Source organism: Haliotis asinina, chromosome 3, assembly GCF_037392515.1.
Source record: "Haliotis asinina isolate JCU_RB_2024 chromosome 3, JCU_Hal_asi_v2, whole genome shotgun sequence".
In the NCBI taxonomy this organism is placed as follows: Eukaryota; Metazoa; Mollusca; class Gastropoda; order Lepetellida; family Haliotidae; genus Haliotis; species Haliotis asinina.
Window position 1 is genome coordinate 2468269 of NC_090282.1, and position 24360 is coordinate 2492628.

The window sequence follows — 24360 nt, forward strand, 5'->3', positions numbered from 1 at the left end:
TTCGGATATGTATCATTGTCTACCTGAAGCAGTGGTCTGCCAGTTGCAATTATGCTTTTGCTTACATAGAATCTTTTGGAATCAAGACCAGCATGAGCTTTGTCTATACATAGCTTAAGTGTAAATAACATACGCCACTGTGACTACCTTCTGTCACACCTACAGTGTATAACAGCTGAACAACTGTTTGATCCGTCCGCTTTCCTAAACATATATCTCTTCTAACAAATTAAAAGAGCTATCCGGTTGAGAGAACTCAGATTTTACACAATTATCGATGGTGACGATGTAATGCTCTTAATTATACAACAAAGTATTGTGTTTTTGCATCGAGATGAGGATCGCTTCTCATCAAATATTGCACATTCTACGAAGACAGTGACTACATGTGCCACTTCAGCGTTTTATATGTCCAGATCATGTCTGATTACCTCTGTGAATTGCCCCTTAACGTGTAGTAATGGCATCAGTACCCTTACTACAGATGACTAACGCGTCAATGTAGATGATTCACCGTAGCAGCAGCAAATAAAAGGTCAGGAAATTAGACGCACTCGTGTTACATTGACTTTCCTGACAAAGCGCAAGTGTTGAACCTCTGGAGACATGGAGACAGCGACGCGTTCTCCATGTCATTAAAGTCGGGCAATTGTGTCTGCAAGACCAACCTAGTGAGTACGTTGGAGGACATTCCTCACTGTATTGGGTAATCGTTTACTACTGTTATCATTGAAAAACAGTTTCACATCCGTCCCAGGGTATTACGGAGTAAAATGGCAATACAGAGAAAGGCATTGTACTTCCCTACACCTTCTTGCACTGTCGCACTTTTACATCTGAGCAATATAGCAAATTGGATTACGCAATCATTGACTGACACATTTGCCAAATAGTGCTCAGCACCGTCATGCATGTTAGGGATAAATGGTTTTACACTGAATTGAAACGAATTTTCACATACTAACAAGGGTCAAGTTAAAAGTCTACGACAATATTTAACAAGGAGACTTTGAGCAGAAATGGGTCTAATACATAATAACCCGTCACCTGACGACAGGTAGTGGATGCGCTCCAACTGAAGAATCCTATGACACGTCGACTTGCCGTATGATGTATCCAAACACCTCGCTGTCACGATAAACATGCAAAGCTAACGCACTCTTTGTGGACTGTTACATTGGACTAAACAAATCTCAGTGTTTTCAGTTCTGGCTAGTATCTAGGCAACATTTCACACTAGATTTGTTTGAACTCTTTGAAATTCTGTGTGGATCTATAAACGAATGTATGTATCGATCAGAATATATGAGCAACATTTGTTAAGTAAAGATAATCTCACCTACAATTAGGTACACATGTTGGGTCTGCATTAATTACCATCCAGCCAACACAATTATTTCCCTCAATGCACTTTATGTGATGCACATCTATGTGAATTATGTATCTACACCGAGATTCGTTTTGATGAACACGGAAACTGTTTGCTATGTTTGAATCATGGCACTGTCATGGTGCCGATGATGTTAGAGTAAATACCTAGACAGAAATGTAACCAATGTCCCTTTATTTCATGGTGAAGCTGACATGTAAAGTGAGGGGATACATGATACTGTAACACTGACAGGTCTCATGCTCAAAAGAATAAATACTGTAATATTCTTCTGTCATGACACGTATGTGTTGCATGTTGTCATCACGCAATTGTCTATCTGGTCCAGACTTATTTGCCGACTGCGTCGTGCAGCTTCAATACCCCTCGATGCGGCGTCCAAAGAAATACATTCATAATATGCTCAAAATACCACAATCGACTGTGCTTACTTACGAAAAGTGAAAGGGTTTTGCAGTTTCTATTTATAGGTAGTTTTACAGTTATCTTTCCGATACAGCAGGACATAGTTATGCTCTTCGCTAACACCTGGTGTCAATTCCCAGTGGTCCATGCATGGAAGTTTCATTACCTTTCCATTGTAGATTCTTTTCCGGGCTGATTTCTGATGACTGATTTCTGGTGACTGATTTCTACTGTTGGCGGTTATGGTATTCCTATAAATAATTTAACGTTTTTGACATGAAAGTCAACGTGTTGCTAACCGTAATAGGAAACTAACAGTAGCTTACACAGCAGCAGGACGTCATGTAGATAGGAGTTATACAAGGGAAAGGAATGTGTGATGAGTGGTTTGGGGCAAGAGTTTAAATAGAGAAATACATCAAGCGATGGAACGGTGTCTAGTAAAGGTACGGTTGGACTAGAGCGAACCGTCCACCAGTGGTTATACACGGATAACGAAGTGAAGACTTATAATGACCACGACGTCGGCGTTCTCAAATCCATGAAACACGTCAGCAATGGTTTTTACTATCGGAATCTAAGACAGGGCCAACGAGGCACTAGGCAGAAAGAAAATTTCCGTTGTTCCTTTCATATCAGTCCGAACCACGATACATGTTTAATACAGCTACACACCAGTCTCTCCACACTTGTCAAAGTCATAATAAGGATAGCACAACAAAAGGCCATCTTAGGCAGTCTAATTGTGCTCTTCACGCCTGGTCGCACTTAGACCACGACTCGACCTCACCCAACTGACACATTAGTGCCAATAGTTCTGTGAAGTTCACATCTGCTAGAGCCATGACATTACACACGTGTGAAAGGAAGCAACAGTCAGAAGCATGCCGCCGTTTCAACACTGTTGATACTCTGGAAATCTGTTTCAAACAGACATCAAAGGTTTTTAGGAGGAACGCATGTCTCTTTTCTGTTAAAGGCAGGAATTATACAAATAAAATCATATGGGAAACAATATGTGAAGAACAACTGACATGTTAAAAGTGAAGTGATGTGCTTGTTGGAATAAAATTATTCACCCTAACAAAATTGGGGGCTCGTCCGGGATAGAATTCATTTGACATTTGAGACCATTTGTGAAATTTATTTATTTATTTTTTATTATTATTATTTATTTTTATTTTTATTTGCAATTTTGGAACGATTCAGTTGTGGCACCAGCAAAATGGTGTTAGAACTTGAGAAGTTTGTATTGTTCCATGACTCTGAGACAATCGGTCAATTGGGCAAATCAGATTTATTGCAAATTTCTTCAGATTTCAAACTTGATGCCAAACCTGCAAAGAGGAAATTTCAGATTTGGAAAATTGTGTTGAATCACTATGTTGATAATCGAGTTTTGGAACATGATGTTTTCGAAGTGGTCCAAGAGGAGGGTTCAGATCAACAGGGATTAAAGAAACTCGAAGTTCAGTTACAAATTAAAAAGAAAAGGATGGAAATAGAAAAAGAAATGGAAAGACATAGAGATAGAAAGGAAAGAGAATTGAAAAAGAAGGAAATTGAAATGAAAAAGCAAGAAAATTCTTCTCCACGCTGTTTTCCTCTTTTGACATTGCAAGGCATGCCAGACCAGTACCCCCTTTAAGTGAGAAAGAAGTAGACAAATATTTTCTACATTACGTAAAGGTTTCTGTAAATCTCAAGTGGCCTAGGGAGTCATGGATTATGTTACTGCAAACTATTTTGAAGGGGAAAGCTCAGGATGCTTATTCAGCCTTGTCGGTACAGTAAAGCTCAGACTATGACCTTGTCAAGAGTACACTTTCGAAAGCTTATCAGTACGTGCCTGAGGCTTATCGCCAGAAGTTCAGAAATGCTTAGAAAAGGGACAATGAGACTTTTGTAGAGTTTACTAGTGTTACGGTTAAGAATTTACCGTGACAACAATTTAAGAAATCCCCTGTGAACCAGCAAAACAGAGCAATGACAAGTCGATTACTTTCAAATTCTGTATTGTTATACAACGAGAGCAAGGTATACAAAGTCACAAGTCAATATAACAATGCAGATTTCAGGTACAATTCATGAGAGACAAAATCTAAGTCAATGGGTCACAAAATACAATATAGCAAACTCACCAAAGTCTTGGTGTGAGAGAAAATCAACTATGGCAGAATGTCAACACAGCGATCGGTGCGACAGCAGATAATGTAGGTCAGGCGTTGACGGGTTTTGATGATCAAGCGTGTTGGCAGTAACTCCAGTAAAATATGAATTAGTGTGAGTGTCGCCCTCAACACGGCAACCAGCATTTATATATATATACAGTCATTTCCCGAACGTTCGGGCACAAGCGAACATTGGCAACACTGTAGAATGCCCTAGAATATGTCTCCCGGAAGTAATCACATCGAAAACTAGGAGCAGATAAATTCCGGAAAACCAGAATGCTAAAAGTGTTGACCAGCTATTAAAACGAAATGTGACCCATCATATTTAATATTCAAAACACTAAATACTGTGACCCAATAATAATTATTACTTATTAAATAACATAAATATACAGAACATGCACACTCGTAACACTAGAGAAAAGGAAATATTGTTTGATAGGAGGTGTGGGTCTAAGGTAAGACTTCAGGACATACCGGTTACAGTGGTGTTAGAACAGGTTCAAATTCTAGTGGCAAGTAGTCACATACGTTTCAGTCCAAGCCTAAGACTACCAGTGGTTCTGATACTGTTTGTGCATATTATAAGAAGCCAGGTAATTTGATTTCTGCATGTTACAAACTCCAGTTTAGAAATCAGGCTACAGGTTCCCCAAATGCTTTTGTGTCCATCGCACCTAAGCCTTTCTTTCCAGGTGGTTCTGGGAAGAGTTTTGTTTGTGAGAGTAAGTGCCCGGATTCTGAAGTTCGGAGGGAGTTTTTGCTCTTTGTTTATAAGAGTTCTGTGTCACGTATCACGTATGGGAGATAATTCTACCACACGGCCCTTTATTACCTTGAGGGATACTGGAGCTTGTCAGTCTCTGATTTTGAAGGATATTGTGTCTTTCTCTGATGCGTTTTCAGCGAACTCAGATTTTTTGCTTCAGGGTATAGGTGGCAAGTCTTCTGCTCCTCTCCACTTTGTGAATTTGACTTTAGATCTGATTTCAGGTGTGGTGAAAGTTGGTGTTCTTGACTCTCTCCCAGTTCCGGGTGTCGATTTGTTGATCGGTAGTGATCTTATAAGGGGTCAAAGTTGGTGCTGATCCAGATGTCACTGTTTCGCAAGAGAGTCCAGTTAGTACATAAGAGATGGAAGAAGAATTGGCATGTATTTTTCCTGCTTGTGCAGTGACTCGTTCAATTTCAAAAGGCATTTCTTCCAAGACTTCTTTGCCGAATGATACCATTTATGACTTGTCAGGTACTTTCATGGATGGCTTATCTTTAAAGAATAATTAATTTGTCAGGTGGTGATCACATTCTTTCCAGAGAACAGCTTATCAGTGCGCAGGGTGAGGATGTTGGAGTGCAGAAGTCGGCTAGTAAGGCTGTTTCTTTTGAGAAGGTTAGCAAGGTTCCAGTTTGTTGTTACTACATGGATGGTGTTCTGATAAGGAAATATAGGTCGCCGGATGTTCCTGTGGAGGATGAACGGTACTTGTATCATCGAATAGTGGAGCCGAACGTATTTTGAAAGCATGTACTTTCATTGGCACATGAAAGTCCCATGGCAGGTCATTTGAGTGTAAACAAAACTTGTGAGAAAAGTTTGGCACATTTCGTTTAGCCCAGTTTGAAACAACATTTGGCTGAATTTTGTAAGACCTGTCAGTCAGAAAATTCCTTCCATTCCCTTAGAACATATGCCAGCTTTCGAGGAACCTTTCAGTAGAGTTATTATTGATTGTGTTGGATCACTGCCTAAGACTAATTCTGTTAATCAGTATTTACTCACTATTATGTGTGCTTCTACCAGATTTCCTGAAACAATTCCACTTCGTAGGATTGTTGCTCCTGTCGTTGACAAGGCTTTGGTTAAGTTTTTCACCTTAGTTGGTTTGCCAAATGTTGTCCAGCCCGATCAGGGCTCAAACTTTATGTCTAACATGTTTCAACAAGCTATTTACCAGTTAGGTATTAAGCATGTTTAGTCTAGTGCTTATCATCCAGAGTCGCAGGGAGGTTTAGAGAGATTTCATCAAACTTTGAAGAATATTATCAAGACATATGGTTTTGAGACAGAGACAGACTGGGATCGGGGTGTGGATTTGTTGCTGTTTGCTGTCAGGGAGTCAGTTCAGGAAAGTTTAGGGTTTAGCCCCTTTGAGCTTGTATTTGGCCACAGTGTGCGTGGACCATTGAAACATTAAAAATGGCCCAATGACAGTCCTGAAATCAGTCGTTTAGACTATGTGTCTACATTTCGTGACAGACTTTCAAAAGCAAGGGAGTTGGCCACACAAACCTTGAATTTTCACGAGCGAAAATGAAACAACACTATGACAGAAAGGCAAAAAAGAGAAATTTCACTTGTGGTGAGAAAGTGTTAGTTTTGCTTCTCATTCCTGGTCAGCCGCTGAGAGCAAGATATCCAGGTCCACATGTTGATGACAAAAAGGTTAGTGACACAGACTATGTCGTCATGACACCTGGAAGTTGTAAACACAAGAGGTTGTGTCATATAAACATGATTGAAAGTCACATGCAACCCAAAGATCCAACTTAATTAAAACACATTTATCACTTATTCATGACATATAATATACATTGCTGTAGGATGTAGTTTGCTTGCAATGGATGTAGTTTGCTTGCAACCCATAGACATAAAAACATGTCATGTGTATAAGTATTACACCTGCCTAATTACATAATGTGGCAGAGACAGGACTCGGGTCATAAATCATTTTATTTTGTTTATCGCGTATAGTCTGATAGGTGTTAAGTTTAAAAGCATGTGGTCAATGATTGAAGCTGTGTATTACATATTGTTTTTAGTGCTGACAGGCAGGCAGATATATAGGTGTCAATAAACCAGGCATCGAGCCTTCTCTGTGGCAGAGGCTGCTCACCACAATCAACAAGTTCTTTTTCATGTAACGAGTAGATTATTTACTTATCTGTGTACACAACCAAGATTGGACTACTGCTCACGACTTTTCCAACTTCATAGGTTGAATTGGCGTCTTTGATGATTTGTTTCGGTAACTGCATACCGAAATGTATCAGAATCTGCAAAGTTCTTTTTTACGTTGCATATGACCTTTAAGAAATATCATGACAGGTTAGAAACCAAACATGTCAATTACACTGCCACACTCTCCCACCGTCCTGATTGTACTAAAGACAATGTTGAACATGTTGACAACATTGATGATGGTGTTAGCAATAACCTTGATATCGTTTCACCAAAGTTACGAAATTCTGATGTGTTAGCTCACCTTGATGAGAAACTTTCATATTTATCCCCTGAACAGAAAGTTCAAATGTCAGACGTGATGCATGAGTTCTCTCACTTATTCCTGATGTTCCTGGTCGAACTGATGTTGTTAGCCATGATATAGATGTAGGTGATGCTGTGCCTGTAAAACAACACCCTTACGGGATGAATCCAGTGAAACGTGAAATTCTGCGGAAAGAGGTGAAATACATGCTGGACAATGACATTATTGAACCCAGTGACAGTCCGTAGAGTTCACCATGTGTTCGTGTGCCGAAGAATGTTGGAGGTGGTTGGTGCTGGTGTTCCGGAGACTCGTCAACAATATGACGCCTCGTCTTGCTAGTGTCGAGGTTTACATGGATGAGGTCATCAGTTACCACATGGAGTGGGATGACCATCTGAAACGAACTCGTGCTGTCTTCGAAAGACAGTCTGAAGCAAACTAGACAGTGAATCTAGGCAAGTGTGTATTTGGGAAGGCACAAGCTGAATTTTTAGGGCATGTTGTAGGGCCAGGTACAGCCAGTTCATGCTAAAGTGGAAGCAATTATACATTTTCCAGTGCCTAAGTCTAAGAGAGAACTTGAGAGAGATTCTTGGGTATGGCTGGCTATTTTAGAAAGTTATGTCAAAGTTTAACAGTGAGTGAGTGAATGAGTGAGTGAGTTTAGTTTTACGAGGCTTTTAGCAATATTCCAGCACTATCACACCAGAAAATGGGCTTCACACATTGTACCCATGTGGGGAATCGAACGCGGGTCTTCGGCGTGACGAGCGAATGCTTTAACCACTAGGCTACCCCACCATTTTGTTAATTATCAGAAATTTGTTAAGCACCAAAGAAATTATTCTACAATTGAGAAAGAGACATTAGGTCTTTTGTTAGTTTTAGAGCATTTTGAAGTGCACTTAGGTACCACACCTTTGGAAGTTGAAGAGTTTACTGATCACAATCCCTTGACCTTTCTTCACAAAATGAAGAAAGAGGACCAAAGACATATGAGTTTGACTTTGCAAAGGTTCAATCTTGTGATCAAACACATTAGAGGCAAAGACAGTGTTTGTGCTGATGCACTTTCAATGCTGTAATTGTATTATGACTTGATGATGCTGTATGTATGATTCTGCATTCTATCATTGTAATTCTGCAAGATGTTTTGGACAAGGGCAGTTTCAAACACATTCCAATGAACTTGCATAGTTAAAATAGGGACAAATACAAACAAATGATCGTACGTAACACTTTGTCGAATTGCCAGGGGACCTGCCTTGCCACTGGAAGTGACCATGCTTAAAGAACGTGCACTCTACAAGTAATGTGAATGATTCAACCACTAAACAGTTTACTTCATTCACGTCAATACTGTTTCAAGCTTCTATCTTCAACAATAGGAGAGAAATGCTTTTCTTAAGTACCCGTCCCAAAAGGGACAATATGCATAAATGAGAAAAGCAAACTGCACTTGAGTAAGAAGGTCTTTTGGAGCAGATTTTAGCTGTTTTCTTTCACCAAACAAAACACACGTTTCTTTTCATTCATCAACGATTTGAGTTCCCTACTGACCAAAGCTTATTGTTTGGATATATTGTTATTTGTTTTGTTGACACAATTGTGTCACCCATTATGAAATGTTGTTGTTTTTCAGTTTCTGAATATGATGGCTTCGACATTCTGATGCTTACTTGGTATCTGCAGTTGATGGAACACACCACACGGATTTTTAACTGTCCAACTTCCCTCGGTAGATAGTATGGTCTTACACACAAGACAACATGTCAATATCTGAAGTGCAATATAATCCATATTGAATATACCTGTTGCACGTGTTAACTCCATGTCACGATCCAAGCGAAAAGGCTTTCAACCAGCTTTTTCCCCATACGTGTCATCTATGGAGGGGATGAAGCAAATTATACAATGCATTCATGTAAAAATTTCACATTAGCTTCGCGTTCATTCTTGTTGTTTGTTCGAGGTTGTGCATGAGCTAATACTATCAGTAATGGACGTGTACTCGGTCGGGATCGAACCCGCTGTCTTACACCATCACTTTACCACATTTACCACTTGTACCTCGTTTACAGTGTTTACTTTCGCCCTCCATGAAAATTTGGTAAATCCATTTGTATTACAAATATATCCACACGATTCCGAAATGACAGATCTTCACTGCTGTATTATATATACTCACTAGTGACAATCCAAAGTGCACCAGCAGTAGTTCAGTCACATTTGTGTGAGTGTGTATGTGTGTGTGTGTGTGTGTGTGTGTGTGTGTGTGTGTGTGTGTGTGTGTGTGTCTGAGTCTGTGTCTGTGTTCATGGGATTATTGCCGTGAAGAACAGGGAAAGGGAGATAAGAGCCACCTACAATCACAATCCATATCGCCTGGTCTAATTGACTCGACAGATATTTATACATCATATGCCAGCACCGGCATTCCAGTGGAACTGGAAAATATAGGGAAACTTTATCTCTTTGTCAAAATCATCTTCTTTTTAGTAGACAGTCCATCTAAACTCATTACTGTCTAACAACTGAAGAGGTCTCAGACAACAGCATTGCCCCTCTCTCATATTTGAGACACTTGAACCCCACTGACTGTTCGATTGAGGAACTCCAAAACCAAATTCTTCATTTTCTTTTAATTAATCCTCACAAAAGCACATCACTTGACCAGAGCAGGTGGATAAACTATAGTTTGGATTTGAATCAACCATAACGCAGAAAAATTAACTTGCACATGCAGTGCCATCTATACCACTGGTTACAGTAAACACAGGTAGATTCCTGACAACTAAGTGACATATTGCCGATGTGATTTAAAATCATAACTCACGCACTCACTAAAAGGAAACGGTGTAATACTGTTGCACCATTATTCAATACTATTTTCAGCTGACATATGCCCCATGCCCTTGATAGAGTCGTAATTTAACAGTAGAGGCTGCATGTGATTTCATATTAATGTGTAAAGAGTCCTGTTATATTTGTGAAACGTGCATCTGATCTGGGTCAGTCTTGTCGATATCTAGCTATGTGAGCAGACGTATTTGGCATCAAGGTCACGAAGGAAAATCGAATATATTCTAATCCGATACTCGACAAACATGTTCATTAAACGTAATAGTTACAGTACGGCGACAATTATGTAGCCATGGTTTCATCTCAAAGAGGTACTAGCAAAATCACAAAATACGATAGAAAACTAACAGAAAAAACTTGAAACGTTTTCTCATTCAAAATCTATTTTCCTCGCTAGAGAATCTGTCATGTTCTTTATACCTGAGTTTGCCGTGCGGTACTTCCGGGAAATGCTGTCAGTGGCTCGTCAGTGTTTATGGACACAATAGTTACTGAACAGTACTAAAATCTGCAAACTACCATTTACATTTCACACTCAAATATATCACTTGGTTTAAAATCTAAAACCCAGTTGAACATCGTCTAGACCGTTACGTTCAATCGATAAATCCTACCTTTATACAAATTAGCTGAGGCATAAAAGCAGCAACTCACATAGTGCTAATCCCAGACGATTTACACCAATAGATTCCTGATGTTGGTGTATTCTCAAGCTCCTGGTGTTCTTGCCAGAATGGGGCAATGGAACATTTACGTGCATTGTGTGTGTAAAGAATGCTAAAGGCTGTGGAAAAAACAATTTGTGGTCGGGTCGTATTGATTGCACTTTTAAAATGTCTGACATCTCTGTGCGCCCTCAGCATCGGCCTCTACGTTGATATTATTTTGGCTTTATTCCCTCCCTTGTTGTTAGGACGTGAGCCGTATGCGGATCACAAGCTGGAAGTCCCAAACGACTTCATCAGCAGTGACAGCATGTTCTGTGTGCCGACAACATGGCCTACACTTAGATATGCACTATAGTAATCAAAGTGTATATGAAACAGACAAGCCTCGCTCGCTCTACAAGCCACTTTTGTCCTCTTGATCTATCATGTTCCTGTACTACAGTTGTTGATAAATATCCTTGTCCATATGTTTTTAATCAACACGTTTAACGTCACTTCTGTTACCAACTATTCCGTTACAGGACGGATAATTCAACTGTAATCGGCTCAGGAGCCTAGATGGGTTGTTTATTTCACAGCTAAATAGCGTTGTAGGAAGCATCAATTTGCTATTCAAATATAATCTATAATTGTCTTTGAATGTGTACTGAAGCATGACACTGAAGATAGTGTATATCCTTCACACGGAAAACTGTGTCAACGTATGCAACATAGTACATACGATTAGTTTACAACTAAACAGGAAGAGATTGTACTTGGTCCGTCAGCTTATATTCAGTCATGACCAAATATAGCAGTGCTTTGTACTGCAGTGCAGTCGGTGTTCTCGTTGCTTGTGAGTAGCGTGTGTACACAGACGACATGATTCAAATTTAACATATCGATCTTATTTCAACAATTTAAGTAAGCATTTGGCAATAGTAATACTGTCCGGCTCCAGACAACAAGCTCTTTACATACAAACTACATTAGTGACTGCTCTACAAGTAGAGCCATAGAGGCTTAGCCTTTGTTACACTGCTTGTATTACTGTAATACCATTATGCCTTTAACGCCAAATGGAATACTGGGCAGTGGGGTAGGCTAGTGGTTGAAGCGTTAGCTCGTCACGCCAAAGAACCCGGTTCGATTTCCCATATGGGTGCAATGTGTGAAGCCCATTTTCTGGTGTCATCCGATATTGCTGATATATCTTTTGATATTGCTCGAATGTTGCTTAAAATGGCGTAAAACGTAACTTACTCACTCACCTCAAATGGGATGATCTTTCTTGAGAAATAGAAAATGCATTCTTTTTTGGCGTTGACGTTAACTTCTAATTTCATCATGAAATGACATTCCCATGTAAACGCCGTTTTTAGAAAATATCACCACTACACTGACAGAAGTAGGCTTAACCGCAATGTCAAAGGTCGGTTTTGGCATTTGATATCAGCTTTTTGGTATGTTTTGGGATCAACTCATGATCCGTAATGTGTGCATTTCTACACCGTCAAGTATGCATACTATTGCGACTTTGTATGTACATACATGCCCTTGAGAACCTGGCACGGTAAATATCGGGACTGAGAGGGTGCTACAAGAAACACTGTGTCCTGACCCGGAGCTCCTCACATAGCGGAGAGAAGAATGATGCATGTTTAATACAGGATCACACCATTGATGATCACTTTGTGCTCTCAACATCTGCCCATCCATTGCACGGATGGTACAACACAAGCAGACTTCGTTGCCTAATTGTACTCTTCACACCTAGTGCACTCGGAACAATATCACTTCAGTGACACATTATTGCTTTGTGTCGCTTTGTGGCCTCTTCCTTTGCCAGAAAATTGGCTGTGTGAGGAAATGATACAGCAAGAGAAATCTGAAACCATGAGCTCAGTCTTTAAACCAGCATGAAGCCTGTTCACCAGGTGTAAATGAAGCACAGGGTACATGGCTGCAGTGAGTGAGTAAGTCAGTTATTTTCACCTGAACTATAAAAGTGCCTGTGTACATTGTCAATACCCTGACAACCCAAACAGTACTAGAATGTGTACTCAGTGATATGGTATCAGATATGTGATATGTTGAGTTCCAATGTTGGTCAGCTCTGCAGACGTGGCCTACACGCATTGTGACCACCCGGACTGCTAGTACAAGCCAGGAGAAAACCACTGAAGATGATGAAGAGATTTAAGTCATTATAACACATCACCGAGTCGCGAGTAAGTGAGTAGCTGAGTGCCTGAGTGAATGAGTAAGTGAGTGAGTGACTGACTTACCCCCATTACTGACCTGAGCTATAGAAGTGGCTGTGTATGAGGCGGGTGCCACCGGTGGGCACTCTCACCATAAACACCTGGTGCCCTCACTTGTTCATAGTGATTCACAGACACAATCATGCACATGGCTAGTCGGAATCGGACAGTCGATTTTCTGTTTTGCAAAAATAAAATGTTGGAAAGGAGTTATTATACAAACGATAATGACGGTGTATCCATCCGGGCCGAGGTGGTGGGGATGTCGATTGTTACGAGTTGATTCCCTGACACAAAACGTTTACCAGAAATCAGTCCATAAGAGAACTAAGTGTGAACGAAACAGATGTTGGTCAGTTCTGCAGACGTGACCTACACGCGGTCATTCTGACCACCAGGGTTCCTAGCCCAAGCCAGGAGAAAACAACTGAAGATGGAGATATAAGTGATTATAACACATCACCGAGTCGCGGACCAATATGTTGTTGAAGCAAACATGTATTTCACAGTTCTGTTTTTAGCACTGGTGTTTCAGGGCACCATTTCGGTGTCTTTTACACATATACTAGATTCTTGTCACGTAAATGCTGTAATTAGACGATTAGATTATCAGACGTGTACTTGTGAAACCCAATAAACGTATACGTCAGAATATTTCCCTTATATAAAGACTATCTCAACAGACCTAGAGGATTGATGCTCCACTGGCAGAGCCTGTGATAGGGTCAAGGTCAAGGTATATTTCCGTTTCAAGTAATTTTAGTGGGCTGATAGTTCGAGGAAAAGCAGCATATTTGAAAACGTATTAAGTTACCTGTGATGCAGATATGTCAACTGCTCCGGGTTAAAAAACATTCAAACAAATATGACGGTAAGTAGGCACGATTACGAGGAGCAGAATTCCCAAACATTTACACCGCCACCTATAGCTATTGGGTCTTTTGTCATTGTGATCCTCCGTGTCACGTCGGGTTTACTAAGTTGTTACGTGTCTAAAGGATCATAACCCTGAATATAAATATATTTTAAAATATTACAACTGTCAATAGATATTCCTAAAGATACCTTCCGCCTTAAGGTAGTGACTCACGATTTGTTAAACATGCTTGTTTTCCGCCAGTAAATCCTGCGTCGTGTCGACAATCAACGTCTGCATGTCGTGGTTATCCTGCAACTAGCAAGTTGCCAGACATTTGTTATGTACAACAGGGTAACACTCGTGACGTGCCAAAAGTCGCTTCCGCGTCGACGGGATCATCAAAGTCGGTGGTCAAAACCGATACAGACATTGTTAATTGAGTTGTTAATCATCCGCTCTTTCAAGGAAGTGAAGTACTATACTTACTAATACTTACAACCCTTCACTACCATGCATACTAGCTGTTACTGAGCCAAAACATGTCAGCATTGCCATGGTGATTGAAATCCAATAGCTACTGAAATCCAATACACGTTGTTTCAGGTCGGTATTGGTAAAAGAAAATACCTCCACGTTGTTGCATGAGCAGCTATACCATAAAACAGCCATTTATACTTTTGTGTGTTTCCCCACTGCATGTGAACGATAGCTACAAGTGTCACTTGCAATAATCACATGCACAATCCACCTAAAGATTGCATGCTTCACAAGCATTCTTTCCCCCTTTACAGTGTTACAACACCGTTGTAATGTTTGTGTGTTACATGACGTTAGAGTGGCGGGGATGTCGCTGGATATGTACTTAACGCAGGATTTATACGCGTGTTCCTCAGTTAACCATGGTGTAGAGTTTGTTTACCACAGATTCCACCTTGATACAAATCAATAGGTGTATTACTAGTCCCATAAAATATACACAAAGGATGTATGTTTTCAAACCCCGAGTATTCCTAAGCTCCATTAAAACTTTCCACTTCATTTGGGAATGTAAAACAATATGGCTAGAACACAAGCTATGATTTGGCCATATTGATTAAATGTCTAACATTTCTTTACGCTCTGAGCATCAATTTATATTTTAGTTTTTTCACTCACATTTTATTTCAGGTCAGTTCCCCTGGAAAACTATGAATCCCATTTCGCGCAGTGTTGTTACTACCCACGTGAGTACTGTCAAGGTGGTAGTGTCGTTACTACCCACGTGAGTACTGTCAAGGTGGTAGTGTTGTTACTACCCACGTGAGTACTGTCAAGGTGGTAGTGTCGTTACTACCCACGTGAGTACTGTCAAGGTGGTAGAGTTGTTACTACCCACGTGAGTACTGTCAAGGTGGTAGTGGAATGTGTGAACCATTTCAGCGGTAAACTGGCATTCCTTACAGCGCCATTCGCCCATGGTTCAAAGCAATGCACTTCTTGACGAACTATAATCTATAATGTGCTCCGTTACATTCCTAAGAGATACTCGAAAAAAGAAATCAGACGATTTGAAATAGTTTTGGCACAATTACAAACACTTTTCTATTTCGCAGTGATTCATCATGGACAAAAGATATGAGAAAAATTACCAGAATCCAATCAAATATAAAAAAGATACAGCCTTAGTTTGTTTTCATTTATTATAACCGAAATAATCAATTTTCCATGGTGTACAATCTGCCAAGGAATATAACGCATTCCTCTTGTCTTGACAGCGTGTCTGTATGTTTTCAGTTCTCAAGGAAGGAGTTGGTGATAAAGGCAAACTCCTGTGGGATATCTGCAACAAAAGACCCACTTACAAAACTACGATTCCAGATACCTGGTACTCTATATTAACAGTAATTCTATTAGCAAAAATAGGGGTGGTGGGGTGGCCTGATGGTTGAAGTGATTACTCGCCACGCCGAAGACCTGCGTTTAATCCCCATAATGAGTGCAATCGGTGAAAGCCATTTCTGCAATCACCCAGTTTATTGCTCAACAGATTATTGCTCCATGCTCATTTCCTCATTTTATGGAGGAATCACGGCAGTCATGACACTCTTCGGCCGATGAGATATGCTAACTGATATTGTAGATTACAGAACAATATTTACTAATGTGAACTTTTAAGGTAGAGCGAATGGAAATACAACTTTGCATGTGTGGAACATGAGTCAGCAATGAATGCATGTCAAGTGCAAATACATGTGTCGCTAAGGCTGAGTTTGTGTGTTTATGTGAAGCTTCACGTCGTGCTAATATCTGAACACAGACAAAGCTCTGATCATGGCTGATTTCCAAGGAATGCTGTCAACACAAACAAAATCATCCTGGATTTGTTTGTTGTTGCATTTACTCAATTTTAAATTTAATCAGAACTCCCACGTTCTGTATGTGAGAACAACCCAGGCGTGTTTCTCCACACATTCTTTAACTTAATATTTCGCCATTTCCTGTGGGTCCATAGGGCAATTATCTTACCCCGTCCTTCGTCTAACGTCCAACAGTGTTGTCTGTGTCAGAAATAATGGTAATGAAACCTGCAGCTGGCCAATGTTTAGGTGGTTCCTTTCATTTGTGTGTAAAGAATACCGAAGACTGCAAAATACAATTTGTAGTTAGGCAGTATTGGATCCCTTGTAAAAATGTCGGCCCTTTCTTTACGCCCAAAGCATTGAAGTCTCTAATCTGATACCGTGTGCTGTTTCCTCTCTCACGGTGTATGTGAGGACCATATGGATTAAATACTGAATGTTTCAAAATTCACATCAAACGTGAGCATTCTCTGAGAAGATTTCAACCAATACGGTCGCCATTTTCAAAAATGCACGATTGTAATCAGTATGTTTGCGGTATGGGCAAGGCTGTCTCATTGTACTAATCTCGCTTCTCTAAGCGGAACTCCTGGAAACAGTCAGTGAAAATTTCCAGTCTTTATTTGAATCTAAATGTAATAGAATGTAAACATAACAGGTCGATTGAAGAACCCGGGTGAAGTCTGGAAGCAAATGTGATTTGTGAGGTTCTTTATTCTCAGACAAACATCATGATGCAGTACTGAGATCGGCCGATCACTTCATATCTTCTATCTGCTGAGCGTCCCTTGCACGCATCGCAGTGGTTACTTACGTTCCTTACACTGATACCCTCAGAAGCTCAACAGGCCGACATGCTAATGGACCCTGCCTTGCCAGACAGGTAGAAAGTCTTTAAACTACAGAAGCGAATGGATCCCGGTTTTGAATGTATACGGTCCCACGTCTACATCAGCGTCTAAACCAGCAATTGCTTCAGGACGCCTGGATTCTCCAACATAGTTCTTTTAAATTGCAGACATTTCCATTCTAAGTCCATAGTGACTGTGCATAACTTTTTAAGTAGCTTACCTATATTCTAAAGAGAGGCATGACTAAAGTTTTAACACATTTATAAATTGTATTGTTCGTAGCCAGACAAACATGGTTTGTGGATGAAGACAGCCAGCAATGTTTGTTCCTAATTGTATGTGTACAATATTGTAATGCATCTCCAATCATGATCACACACAAAGCTCACCAAACATGATGTTTCATCCACCGTTGTCGGCCTTTACCGTATCAAGAGAATATAACAAAACAGTGAACATTACGTGCCACTCTGACTTCGGAATAATATCTAGGCTTGGTTGTCAAAAAGGGGATTCATCTGCGATTCATATCAGTCGAAGCGCTCAGTTACGTGTTTACCTTACCTCTAAAATTACACCAATCGCCAAAGTACATTAGGGAGTTGGTAAGGTAGATGAAGAATAAGGGAGACTGCTTGCGTGATGATCAAAGATAAGGAGGACCTTCAACTTTCACTGACGAAATTCTTCACAAAATACATGATATGATTACGGTTGGTGGGCGACTTGCCACGTGTCACATGGTCTTTACAAATGGCACGTCTCAAAACATCTCGAGAGATAGCAGATGTTTCAGCGTCCTGGCGTTCTGTGTCCTCTCATGACTCCCCAGGTACATCATATCATTTTAGAAGAGATCATGAAGCAGGTCCAGCTTATTTCGATTTGTGACAATAGGTGAGTCGTGACATTCCCATAGTGACACTACACACCGTTAAGGCCAATGACACATTTTGAGTCTTCTCCTTCAAAGAGGTCTGGTCCGTCAAGTGACTTGTCAGTGACTTTGATTTGGGGAATCTAAAACAAGAGAATTACTTTAGGACTACAGATCAGGGCAATAACTGAGCCTGTCATGTAAGGCTGGGGCGGCATTGCTCTCGCAACACCCTGGAGTGGAACATTGTCCACGCCTGGGTTAATATTGTCCCCACGACCACGATGTCGTCACTGATATAATCATTGCGTGTATATTGCCATGGAATTGTAATGTCATTCATTTTATGGAAGCCCATTTTGTAATATATTTGCAATAATGTGTACCGATTGAAAACATTCTAAGTTTAGGGAGTATGTAGACTACTGAATCACAGTTCGACATGTTCCAGCATCCCCTCTTCCAGTGTGCAGGCTTTATAGCGTAATGTTTCACTTGCACACACTGGCGCAATGACTGCTTCGCGTTTGAGCAAGGAAAATGCATCTGCGGGTGGGTTTGGGGTCGCTTCAGCATGTTTCGAATGAGTGAACTGTATCTTTGGCCAATCAGAGGGTGCGTTGTCCGTCTTTATGAACATCCCATGCACATGGTTATCACTGTCTAATCTAAACACTCTGTGATGCTCTTTTACAATCCTAGGAAATACGTACGTAAGATATTGTCACCCAAGGTTCGCATGATCACTGTTGCTGCATATTGTAACTTGATTGCTGTTAACATTAAGATGACTTTTCTTTCTGTAACTGCGCTGCGATTTTCGTTAAATTGTAGCTACGTGTATTCATTTGTAAATCATAGTAATTTTATATTACAATTGTTAATTTATAACATTTCTTTGTTGTTTGCTGGTTTTACACTCATTTCTGAGTTAATGGTTTTTATCTATCTGAAAATGGATATCGTCACATAAATATCATTTCGTTCGACGGCTGTAATGCAATAATGCAAGTCAAGTCCCTCTCATTCTCACATGAACAATTGTCAGTCAGAGGATGGGGACTATAATGTTGGTTTCTGTTGCTGTTAATCTTTGCATTATAAAATCTTCCTCTAGCAACACTGACTTTACACTAAAATTCTTATTTCTGTGCCTGGATCCCATGAATTGCAACGTCTGGACATGTCACCGCCCTCGACTGACGAATGACCCCTCGTACCTACCGTTGAGCACAAACCAAGTACATTCCCGTTACGTAGAGCAAAATGTGGTCTGGAGGATGCGCATTATGTGAAACTCCGTGAACACAGTCATAGGAACAAGTTCTCAGAAGAACACTTCGTTTATTCGCTATAATAATAAATGTATCACTCACTCACCACTAATTGTTATCAAGGTGTGTAGTACGAATGCCTTCAATAGTGTAAAGTGACATTTCCTTCTGGCACCACGGACCAGGCATTATCCAGCTATTATACCACTGTGATGACGTCACGCTATTGTATCATATTATTTTGCATAATTATGGAGACAATGTGCATCAGCCACTGTAAATGTAAAGGCCAAGAAAACACTCGACACGGTTGATTTCGGGAAGCATCTCACTCTTTCGGGCCGTCCTTCCGGCCCCTACAGACTCTTATCATTTCTCCATTACGTACTGAATCAGATACAAGAAAACCTGTATCACAACGAACGCCGGCTATGGCCGAAAACATCGGGAGGCTGGCAGGTAGTCGTTTAAGCAAAGGTCACCTGTTAATATTTCTGGATATAGCAGGGAATGTATATGCAGTCAATTTATGGGAAATACCAAAAGCAATCCCTTTCTCTGTGGGATTGACCGCGCATCAATGCGCTTGTCATTCGACCTGACTTCCAGTGGGAGGCTTAATGCAAATAAATCGACATACCCATTATAAATAACCTACAATTCAGGCTCTAAATATATATATAGCACTTGACAATCATTGAGTACATTTCTGAGGTAGGATAAAAAGGTAATAGCAATACTTCCTGTTTTGAAATGGTCTGTGGTATGTAACTTGCGCGATATTCAAAGTAGAGTTTTGTCTCTGTTGTGCACAGAAAGGATATATAGATGGAGTATCCTGGGCATGATATTGATCACGGTTCAGAAATAACGCTGTGCATGATGTGAGGGCGAGAGATGAATATTAATGGTAATTATGTATAACTAGAAGGTGGATAACCAGCTTAGAATCTTGTTTAGCAATGAGCATAGAGTGCATTTGTAGAACACGAAGCAGGGTAGAGAGGGGGAAATCACTTAGGACATAACATGGGAGACGAGTCATTTGGTGTGATTTGGTGGGACAGTATAAGGTGAAGGTCAAGTAGGACACGACATGAGGGTTGATCAGGTGGGACAATACATGGTAAAGATCAAGTGGGACATGACACAGGGGGTTGGTTGATCAGGTAGGACACTGTACGGTGAAGATCAAGTGGAACACGACACGAGGGTTGCCACGAAACTGGATGGGGTGGGTGGGTGTAATCAATTGGGACACGACACGGGGGAGTTGAGGTGGGACACGACACGGTGGAGTTGAAGGGGGACACGACACGAGGGAGTTGAGGTGGGACACGACACCGGGGAGTTGAGGTGGGACACGACACGGGGGAGCTAAGGTGGGACACGACACGGGGGAGTTGAGGTGGGACACGACACCGGGGGAGAGGTAATGGGAGGTCACTTTGGTAACAACACGCGGTGGGTCATATAGGATACGGTGCAGTGAGCATCTTGTAGGACACTGCACGGATTGGGTCATGTAAGACTGACACTATTCTGTGGATCTTACATTGGATGGATCATGTTGCAGTTGGTCAGGACACAGAGTGAATCATGTAGGAAATGTCCGAAGGTTGATGTTTCACGAAAAAAGGACACTCATGGAAGCTACAGTGTGTGACATGTAGGAAACAACCTTCATTTGAAAGACACTTCGGCGGATATTTGACACGTTAGTGATGAGGCAATCTGAATCACGGACTGATTAGTGTGTACAAACAATGGGATGAAGACTGAGACTACGTCTGTTAAAGTATATTTGGTGACATTGTGTGCTTTCAGATTTCACAAGGGAGGCATATGTTGGCATTATTCTGCCTTCCTACTGTCAGTCGCATTAAGGGTTTCTAAACCAACAATACTGAATGCCTCGCGCACCTCGAAAATGCAAAGCATTCGACTCGAGTTGTTTTGTGGTCTATCTTATCAGGTATCACATATAGGCGCAACAATATACATTACAAACTCCTCAAAGATGTTTTTGTTCCACACTCTTTGGATCCCAGTCAATGCCCGCCCTGTTCTTCAGCTCTACAGATGGTCGGTATTCACAGCACAATGAGTAAGTGAGTTAGTTTTAACCCTTTTGGAAGTTATCACCAGCTACCGCATTCTCTTCCCCTAGCGGCAATAAATGGCAGCAGATTTATCTCCCTTTTTTCTGTCGAATCAGAACACGTGTTGCATCGACCTAGATTCAACTTGACAAATGCCAGCAATTCGGAGAAACAAAAATGACACGACTGAGTTCTGTCTAGAAGAAACATCTGAGTATCGACCTCGGGAAGAGGTTCTAGTTTTCACGATGCATCCGGAAATTACCGAGATCTTTCGAACGATCACTTTTGAAACAAGGTCGCTGACTGCATTTCTAAATCTGATTGCCTCCTATCACGAGTCTTGAACACTCGCACCATGAAAGGGTCGTATAAGTACAGAGGTTACGTAGGAAGATGTGACAAGTAACCTCTGTGGGAAGAAAATGCAGCTGCCGTTGTCAGATGATTACTGTAGCAGAGTCCAGCTAGGTGCTTCATTCCTCCCTCCCTACATAAACAGGAAGATCTATACTGGATGTGAATCGTTAGGGATTAGATTACTGTAGCACACCCAAGTGCGTACATCGGCTGGCCCGTGCATGTGATTTGTTACTCAACTCACAGGAGGTCACGTATCTGCCATCGGATCGGGCGTTATTTCTCGTCCAAGTGTAATACAATTCCGTTGTTTAGATGTATTCAGTCAGTTGTACTCAGTCCTTTGGTCGCATGCACACAAACTAACTAACTGGGCCTAATTTGATAATGAGGGAACTTATTAAGGTTGAACCTCATAATAGTTGAGTTCCTGTTAGTGCATACTGTGCTCAGGCAACACATAACAACTTTGGCAATGCCGAACGAATTAGGGAGATGCACCAATAATACAATTACATCTAAACAAGAGAATGAGGTATCAAAACAACAAGGGAATAATAGAACAATGACGGGGGAACAAGAGAACATAACAGAGAAACAGTAGATCAGGACTGGAGAAATAACAGAACGCTGACAGAGAAACGGAAACATATTAACATGGAAGCAGGGCTAGACGAAAACACGTGGTCAAGAAACAATTCCGAGCAAACATGGAAGAAAGTTGGTAAAATTATAAAATATGGAACAATAAACAAAACAGAAATAAATGGGGTGAATAGTGGCAAGGAAGACAAATGCCCGCCGATTTCGTCAGCGCCTTGCGCGAGAAGTGAAAACTTTATCGAATATTTTCAGGCTCAAGCACATGCTGACATTGGCAAACACCTTTAAGAACACTATAATTCTCGTTTAGTTAGGTAGGTTTAAGGTACCTTCCTTCACAGTGTGTTTATATCCAGACGGGCCAAGCTCACTACGTCAGTCTGTGATCAAAGGAAACGGATTTACAGATGTAATTGACTGGGGTCTATTTTACAGTCTTCGCCAGTCTCTTACTGGGCGTCTGTCGGCATAAAATTGTCCAATTGCGTAATTCATCTGGCAGCTGACAGAAACAAGTGTTGGTGTAATTACTCTAGGGTGTTTTAAAATCGCATCAATTAGTCTCTTGTGAGATGCTGCCTAAATGCACTTGGTTCGAGTATTTACGCTTATTTTTCACGCAGCAATTACACATGTATGTCGTCAACAATTACTATTCCCGGTAACGTCTGTCTATACAAGGATAATAGATAAATGCGTTGTGCTTAATGTCACTTTCAGCAGTGTTTCAGTCATGTCATAGCCTCTCAACTACCGCATCTTGCGGGAACACTAACAGCGTGTATGGCAGATAAGAAATGATGATACTTTATTGCTTGTAAGAGAATAATTTTGTGTACATGAAAGTTGATAACATGAGAAAAATAACATTTACGACATGAGCGACACCAATGACATTGAATGCATAGTGAACAACATTATTGAACAACATTATCTGTAAGAGTTGTGTACATAGTAATTATGTTTTATCATTTACCTGTTTTACTTGAACATATTTAAAATAATGTCATTAGCACGTTTCAGGAAATACAGTAATTGATAACTATTTATTGTCTAAATTTCACATACATGAACCAGTCATCATTACTGATTTATAGAAAATCAAATCTCTCATTTAAGGCGGCATAAGATTTTTAAGCTGTTAACGTTGTAAGTAAAGTAATATCATTAAAGCTCATTTCTTTTGTTAAGTTATTTCATTGGGTAAGTCCACTTCAGTGTCGTGTAGTACTGCTAGCAATCAGAGTGTAAGCCTAGATATTTCAGTGACTGGATAGTTTTGAAATAGGTGTCCTACATGCCACACCTTTGTCTCCACAAATGCTTTCTTGTCACTAAGATCATTAGTGACGTACCAGGACAACAATACTCCCGTGGGAATGACAGGGTACATATGGTTATATCTATTTGTACAGTATCTGGTATACATATATTTATACATACATTCTCTATGGCGTAAACCACATTCTAATTAACTGAGTATACTATCATCCACATGATAATGCCATCTTCGTATTGCATGTGTAAGTGCAGCTGTAATGATACTGATGTGCTATGGTTATATCTGCAACCCTTATGATTATGCAAAGTGTTGCTTTCATATGTCAACATTTCATGAGTCCTGTACAATTCTAACAGAAACATTTACAAGACATGATGTACATTGAGCCTGAACTATTAATCTTACAAGACGCACGTTTCCTGCAACTTTATCAACTCTTCTTTAATTATTTTGAAACGACAGAGCTCCATACCAACAATGCATAACAAACTGTTAAAATTTGTAAAACAAAGACATAAGAGTGGAATTAGTGTGAATCGGGCGTAGCTTTCTCTGCAAGTGGAGGCGAGAATGACATTTGTTTTAGAGTGCACTGGTATTTTGAGTGAAAGTTAGTTTGTTATCCATGAATGTCCCTACGTACATGTACTCCTCTAACATCTCAACAGTCTGATCGTTGGTCATAGCCAGTCTCTTTATGCAGAAGTCAGTAATGAGTTCTTTGTCTTCCTCACATTTAGTTCAAGAAAGTTAGCCCTGCAACACGCCAAAATCCAAACACTTCTTCTCTGTATGAATCCTC

General features: G+C 40.5%; 1 protein-coding gene across 1 annotated transcript in view; it reads right to left on the reverse strand.

The window, feature by feature from the left end:
* Nucleotides 1-5257: 5257 nt before the first annotated feature.
* The window catches only part of LOC137277261 (uncharacterized), a 46462-nt gene continuing 27359 nt past the window's right edge, over nt 5258-24360 (reverse strand). The window contains exon 5 of the mRNA XM_067808920.1: nt 5258-5432. Coding sequence (XP_067665021.1) covers nt 5258-5432 — 175 coding nt within the window. The remainder of the gene's footprint in view (nt 5433-24360) is intronic.